This window comes from Chrysochloris asiatica, unplaced genomic scaffold, assembly GCF_000296735.1.
Source record: "Chrysochloris asiatica unplaced genomic scaffold, ChrAsi1.0 scaffold00088, whole genome shotgun sequence".
Lineage (NCBI taxonomy): Eukaryota > Metazoa > Chordata > Mammalia > Afrosoricida > Chrysochloridae > Chrysochloris > Chrysochloris asiatica.
In genome coordinates, this window is record NW_006408606.1 from 11,655,041 (window position 1) to 11,663,065 (window position 8,025).

Below are 8,025 nucleotides of genomic sequence, written 5' to 3' on the forward strand. Positions count from 1 at the left end.
AAAATTTCCTCTTGCAAATAAACCAAGCTCATTGATTTGAGCCTATTCTGATATAAAATCCTTTAGGAACATCCCCTAGTGTAGAACATCGCCATAGGGTTTCAAAGCTTGTAATCTTCAAGGAAATCAACTGCCACATCTTTCTCCAGAACTAATGACCTTTCTATAAGCAGTCTAATGCTTAGCCTAGGCATCACTACAGCTCCCTCTTATTGACACAGACTATCTTCTATGGTGGGTCAAAGGGATCAAAATTCACAAAGCTATTAAGGTAGTTTTCTTCCCACCGTTGCCAAGCTAGTCTTAAATTTATCAAAGAGAATAATTTCTATTTTTTTTAAATCCTCCCAATATTGCTGTTACATGGTTTTTCTTCATAGCACATCTTTTCTTTTTAAAACTTTATTCTAAATTTCCATCCAGTTTTTTCTGCTTATGGAACTGTTTGTCTCTTAACTAACATCCAAAGAAATAAGAACTATATCCAGGGATTTGTATGTGGTGTGAGTTTAAATTTTGTCAAAATTATGGTTTGTTTCTTCCCCACCCCCACCCCCCTAAGTCTTAAATCTATGCCAAAATGTTTTAAGGAAAGACATCACAAAAGAAAATTATCAAATAAACTAATAGAAATGAGAAAGCTCTTGGCTCATTTTAAAGGATTGAACGAGCTTTTAAAATTTCTTTTGAGCATAATGCATACTAAGCTTTCTTAATAATGCTTAAAGAAGGCTGTGAAGTTTTTTTTTAAACTTTGAGCTACCAGATTGTTTTGCATGGGCATTCCTTCCCATCTCCCATGCTGAATGCCTGAAAATCCTAAATAGGTCTGGTGATTTTCAAGAAAGGGATGACTCAGGAATCTAGGGAAATATTAGAACTTCACATAAGTTAAGACACCATAAAGAACTTGTTTCTACCGTTTTAAAAATTACTTAAGTTGTTAGCAACAACTTCTGCTTTAACTTGAATTAGTTATCCCTTGTGAACTCTGTAATCAACATACTTATTGACCCTTTATGAGTTCAAGCCTCTGAACCAAGCGTAATAAAAAGATCCGTAAATCACAAGTGAGAAGGACCAGAATTTCCTACACTCAGGGATTGTTTCCACTAGTCAGGAAATAAGCTCCCTTTTGGAGTTTAAAAACTTGAGAGAGTTGTTTAGAAAATTCTACCCTCCCCTCGCCCCCGCCTCAGCTATATAGACGCTCATTTGGTTTGGTATCTAAACAGTAAACTTCAAACCGCATGGTTTGAAAATTGAGAGTAGGACAAAGGCGGGAACACACGCTAAGCCTGGTCAGGCGAGGGAGAGCCGGCGGGTCGCCTAAACTCGCCGTTCTGCGGGTTTGAGGCCCTCGGGTCGGCCTTGCTCTGGGCTTCGTGCCCAGGCGCGGGTCCGAGAGGCTAACTTCGGGCCAATCAGCGCGCGGCGTTCCGGCGCCCGCAGCGACCCGGCCCGCGCCCCCCGCGGCCCCGTGGCAGCCGCGGCAGCTCCAGTCCTGGCCAGACCCGGGACAAGGAGGGGCTGAGCCGCGGGGAATCCTGGAATCGCAGGGGAGGTGGGGATTCTGGGAGGAAAACTCCATTTCCTCCTTCTCCACTGGCCTCTCCCCTCCACCCTGGTACCCCAAATTTTGATGTGTCGCTTCCTGGGCGCAGAGCGCCGGAGTTGAGCGACGGGCGGCGCCGCCGGCCGGAAAAATGCTGGGCATGTATGTGCCGGACAGGTTTTCCCTGAAGTCCTCCCGGGTTCAGGACGGGATGGGGCTGTACACCGCCCGCAGAGTGAGAAAGGTGGGTGACCCAGCGGCGGACTGCGCGCCCTGCGCCTACCGGAGTCGCCCCACTGTGGGGCAGGGAACGCCGTGAGCTTCACCACATTGGCCCCTACTGGGGCCTGGTTGGGTGACCGGCGGGAAGGCCGGGGCCCAGGACCTTCGGGGCAGTGTGAGCGCTACTGGGAAGGTCCTGTCGCCGCGCCTCCCGAGCAGGCAACGCCACGTAGGTGTCTGCCGGGCGCTTTCCACAGCCTCCCGGTCCAGGGGCGGAACTGCTGCCGGCCGCCGGCGGCAACATATCTTTCCTCTATCCTTGCAGGAAGTGAGTCTGGATGGAACCCTCCCTCTTCCTCGGTCATGGGTGTGAGAGCGTCTTTGCGTTGGCGAAGGCACGCGTGGGCGGATGTCTTTATGGGCTAGCTCGTTGTCGCCGCCTCCCTTAAGGATAAAATAATGTGGCCAGAACAGCCTCACTCTCCCCGCTGAGGGTAGACAACGGGTGGGGTTGGGGGATGGAAGCCCAGAGTGCAACTCACACAGGCCTTAGAATCTCATTCAGACAGCAGGAATTCCTCCACCTTCCAAAGTGTACTGTGGTTTCTGGAACCTGCCAGCTAGATGAATTTGATATATGAATTCATTTTCTCTGCTTTGTTTTGGAAATTTCTCTGCCTCTTTCCCTCTAAAACTTACTGATGTTATTGATAATACAACCAGCAAACTACACAAATTTAATAGTTTAGTGACATTGATACATTCTTCAGATGTGCAATCATTCTCACCCTACTTTTCTGAACTGTTCTCCCTCATTAAGGTGTCTATGTAATCTTTTGAGTTACTGTTGTATATTTGATTCTTAAAAGACCAAAATGCTCAACACACACACACACATACACACATATGGAGCTCTGGTAGCATAGTGGTTGCGAATGGGGCTGCGAACTGCAAGGTCAGCAGTACGAAACTATCAGCCGCTCCTCAGGAGAAAGATGAGGCTTTCTGCTCCCGTAAAGATTTACAGCCTTGGAAACTCTGTTCAGGGTCGCTATGGGTCGGAACCGACTTGACGGCACTTAACAACAACATATATATTTGAACTAGTTCAACTTTTTTTGGTTTTAAGATTTCAGGAAACATTTTTGCTTTAAGGTTTAAAGATCTTCCCACAGCAATAGTTTCAGGGGTTTTATACACCCTCTAGGGTGCAGGGTCAAGGAGCTCTGGTAGCATAGTGGTTACGTATCGGGCTGCGAGCTTTAAGGTCAGCAGTTGGAAACTGCCAGCTGTTCCGCGGGAGAAAGATGAGGCTTTCTGCTCCAGGAAAGATTTACAGCCTCGGAAACCCTATACAGGATCGCTATGAGTCGGTTCCGACTCCACGGCACATAACTACCACCACCACCAGGGTGGAGGGTCAGAGAAAAAGAGGAAGACCCTCAACGAGATGGATTGGCTAGGTGGCAGCATCATGGACTCAAGCGTGGCAACAGTAGTGAGTGAGATTGGCCCAGGATCGGGCATTGTTTCATTCTGCTGTGCATAAGGTCGCTATGGGTCGGTACCAACTCGATGACACCTAACAACAACAACAACATGACTCTAGAAAGTCTAGAGTCCTTGAAAATTAAAAAAATCTGTTCTACCTGACTTTTTAAATTCACCTTCCTAGAAATTTCGAAGCATAGAAGCATGGCACATAAAGTGTACTATCCATTAAGAATGGCCTGGAAATGTTGAAAATGTTGAGAGCAAAGGGCTAGGAATCGAGATTAGTGGAAAATTCCAATTTTTTGGATTTGATAAGATTTATGTTATGCCTCTTCAGCAAGATATGCAAAATTTGGAACATTAATAATGAGAGCCATGTTTTATTGAGCATATGCTTTGTGCTGAAGATCTCTGGTAGCTTAGTGAATTACGAAATGAGTCAGTAGCACATAACCACCACCAACCACCTCCAACCACCTCCACCACCACACTTTGTGCCAATACCCTACACAACAGTGATATCAGTATTAAAGGTATCCCCTGATTTTAAAAAAGTTTATTTTGTGCCACTTTGCTTTTATGAGAGATCTGTATTAGCACTTGTTTTTGCTAACTGAAAGAATCCCAAGAGAAGTTTTGCTTTTACAAAAAGTGAAAAAATGAAACAATTGTTCAGCATTTACCATGCAATGAGCCACTTAAAGAGGCAGTGAGGACCCTGAGGATTGAGAGCGGTTTTGCCAAGCTTCCTCCTTGAACTATACCCTGCATTTCAGCATCTAGCCACCATAGCTTTGAATTGTGTTTGTGCACACTACATATTAGTGTTATTTTAGGTTTATGTGCTATTTGGTATGTTGGTTATTATCTGTACCTGAGAATTACAAAAAAAAAAAAAAAATTGCCCATATAAATTAATGGGAGTTGTTTTCTTTGCTTTATGCCATTTTGACTTAATGAAAGATATCATAGCACTGCTCTACTTTCAAATAGTGGGAAAACCTGTACTCTTCGTTTAAGACATGAGGCTGCTGATGTCCTGTAAGGTTAAAATAGCATGCTGATTTAATGAGTTAGCCTTCAAACCTGTGACTTCTGACTCCAAAGTTCATGTTCTATCCAAACATTTGTTATCTCTTATGAAATAACAGATATTATAAATCCCTCTTCCTGTCACCCTTTCCCACTGCTTCCCTTTTTTAGTAGTTAATTTGAAAAATGGAGGTAGGGATAAGAGCAAACTTGTTCATATAGGATGAGAACAAGTTTATTCAGGCAAGGTATGTTGAAGAGGCTCACAGGTTCTCAGACACAAAGATGCCTTTCATCTGAGTAAATCTTCGCTACCTAAGTCTCTGTAGGCTAAGCACTGGGCTGCTTACCACTAGGCTAGCAGTTTGAGCCCACCAACCACTCCGTGGGAGAAAGATGCGACTTTTAACTCCTGCAAAGATTGGCAGTCTCGGAAACTCCATACAGGGTTGCTATGAGTCGGAACTGACTCGACATCACGTAGCAATAACCCCAGCCTTTGACCATAAGGGACAGGAGAAGAAAGATGGATGGAGGTATCAAATCTTTAAATGGATTCCATTGACAACGTAACCTGTTCATTATCCAGGGTAAAATTGGAAAAAGAATAAACTCCTTATTTTCTTTTTCAAGTGGAATTTTAAGATAATGGTGGAAAGTAGCAGTAAATACTTTCATCTAAAGTTGTATTTAGTATATACTTTTGCCAAATGTCCAAGTGTTAAAAGCTATATTATTTAAAAGTTAAATATCATCAGCAATTGACATCTATGCAGAGTTGAAATTAATTCACTCTCAAAATATATATGTGAAAAATTCCCAGCAGACTTCATTTTCAAGAATGGTGTGGAGCTTTAGGATCAGGACTTGACCATAAGGTCAGTTGGAACCCTAAGGTTGGTGATTTTAACTAACACACAGCTCCTCGGAAGCCCTATACAGGGTCACCATGAGTTGGAACCAACTTAACAACAACGAGGCCTATATACAATGTTAAAATATAATGTTAAAAAATACGGTTCTTAAAAATATTTTATTTAATGTTACGAAGATTAAGATTATTTTAAACTCTACTTTTTTAGTTATATTTTATCCAATTGGTTAAACAGTTGGCTATTAACTGAAAGGTTGGCAATTTGGATCATCCCAAAGCAGTCTGGGAAGAAAGTCCCTGTGATCTGTTTCTGAAATGTCACGTCCTCAAGGCAACTGCTGTTGTTGTTGTTTTGCTATTATTTTTAAATCATAAATTACTGCATTTTACTCTAATAATAGAAACATATCTTTTCATGGTTGATGTAACCTCTACATATGAGAGGGTTTCAAAAAGTTTGTGGAAAAATAGAATAGAAAGATAATGAAGTTTTTCCATGGACTTTTTGAAGCCCCCTTGTAGAGATTTAATCATCCAAATTGTGTCTAAAGTGCTTACTGATATTTCAAAGTAAGTATGTAAATATTAACATTAAATCCAAAAGACACAACTTGTTGATACTATTGATATAGTTCAGCTATGACCATGACACTCAATCACAAGGTTGTTGTTATTGGACAGTTTCACTGAAATCAGACATGGCCTTGAAGTAGGCATTAACTCATTTGCCTTTGGAAGGCAGAGGAAAAGCTAAAGCTGAATAGTAGATTTTGACTCAAATCAACAGCTGCTATCTTTTCTCTTGAACCCTTAAAGGGGGTCTTGTGCAGCACATTTGCCTAAATGCAATGCATTGATTAATTTCTGACTGCTACTTCCCTAAGTGTTAGTTGTGGATTCAAGCAAAATGAAGTCTTTGCCAACTTCAATCTTTTCTCTATTTATCATGATGCTATTTGTTGCTTCAGTTGCAAGGATTTTTGTTTTCCTCACATTGAGGTGCAGTCCATACTGAAGGCTGGGTAGTCTTTGACCTGTTTAAGGTATGACTTACCCAAGCCATGGTATTTTCAATAGCTTCATAACGTTTGACAATAGATTAGGAAGACAGTAGAAAAATCGATGCATTTGAGTTCTAGTATTTGAGAAGAATGCTAAAAGTACCATGGACTGCCTGAAGGACAAATAGATATGTGTTGCAAGAAGTATAGTCGAAATACTCCTTAGAAGCCCGGATGGTGACACATTGTCTCTTATTTTTCAGACATGTTATCAGGAGGGACCAGTCCCTGGAGAAGGACATCATGCTTGGTAAAGTGGAGGGTTGGCGAAAAAGAGGAAGCCCTCACAAAGAGAGAAATTTATGCAATGGCAGCAATGGCTCATATGTAGTAACAATTGTGAGAATGAGTGGACAGTGTTTTGTTCTTTTGTGCATAGTGTACCTATCAGTCATATCCAACTCTATGACACCTAACATCAAGAACAGCAACAATTCTAAACAAATTTTGGAATATACCACTTGATGTATGTGTTGGAAATTATACTTATTTTATCATATTTTTATAGCATATTAGCATTGTGTATTTGATTTACAAAGGATTGCAATTCAAACCTTCTATTGATTTAGATTTCAGAGAATCCTAATTTAGGTTAGGGGATTTTGATGAAGTGGTCAAGCACCACTACCACATTAATTTGGGATTCCCATACCTACTATATCCCCTTCTTTCTTCTCTAAGTTCACATTCACTTTCTAGACAGTGTTTTCTAGAGTGGTATCATGAGCTACCTGAAGCAGAATCACAAGTGCTTCATTCTACCTTAGACCTATTAGTTCTTTCCTTGCTTTTTTAAATCACTTACATTTATTTATTTATTTATTTAGTAAACAAGCTATATAATGGTAGTAAGAAAAAGAGTGGGTTCTTTTATCTTTGCTGCCATTATATAAATTAGAGATTGATTGAGGAGAAAGTCATGTGGTAGATATATCAGTGTACACCATGAAATTTCCCTAGAGAAAGAATCCATGACTCTGTTGGAAAGCTCCATCGTAGAGATAGAGTTCTAGTTCCATTTATACTTATACACCTTGTAATTTGATAATGGGAAGAATAATAAATATAATACAGTTGACACTTACTGAATGCCATTTGCCAGGCCCAGTTCTAAGTGTTTGATGTATGTTACCTCAAGAGCGCAGTTTAATGCTTCAATAAAGATGTGAAATTCTAGATTGCAAACTATCATGTAGACTATAATTAATATTAGTTGCTCATACTGGCATGTCACTGTAGGATAAGCACTGGACCTCAAGGTTGGCTTAAACCACAAGGTTGGTGATTCAAACTCACCAGCTACTCTTTGGAAACCCTACAAAGAGTCACTATGAGTCGGAATAGGCTCCATGGCACTTAACAACAACAATAGCAACTCAAAGCTACTATACAGTAAAAACTTAAGCACACACTTCACAATTGTTGTTGTCAGTTGCTGTTGAGATGGTACCAACTCATGGAGGCCCTATGTACAATATAACAAAACACTGTCCAGTCCTGTGCCAACCTCAAAATTGTTGCTGCACGTAAACCCACTGCTGCTGCCATCTCATTTAGGATCTTCTACTTTTTTGCTAACCCTCCAATTTACCAAGCATGGTGTACTTCTCCAGGGACTGGTCCCTCATGATAATATAACTGAAGTATGGGAGACCAAGTATGGCCATCCTGCCTTCTAAGGAACATTCTGACTGTACTTCCAACGTAGATTTGTTTGTGTTTTTTTGGCAGTCCCTGGTCCTTTTAATATTCTCCTCCAATATTACTCAAATGTATCAATTCTTCTA

At 41.2% G+C, this 8,025-nt stretch overlaps 1 protein-coding gene across 3 annotated transcripts in view; it reads left to right on the forward strand.

Annotated features, from left to right (window-relative positions):
- The first annotated feature begins 1,463 nt into the window (after positions 1 to 1,463).
- Positions 1,464 to 8,025, forward strand: part of PRDM5 (PR domain containing 5) — a 371,490-nt gene continuing 364,928 nt past the window's right edge. For 2 of the 3 annotated variants that reach the window (XM_006866281.1, XM_006866282.1), the window contains exon 1: positions 1,671 to 1,799. In XM_006866281.1, coding sequence (XP_006866343.1) covers positions 1,707 to 1,799 — 93 coding nt within the window. In that variant the 5' untranslated portion in view covers positions 1,671 to 1,706. Of the gene's footprint in view, positions 1,800 to 8,025 lie in introns of all 3 variants that reach the window. The other variant, XM_006866280.1, reaches the window with a different exon arrangement.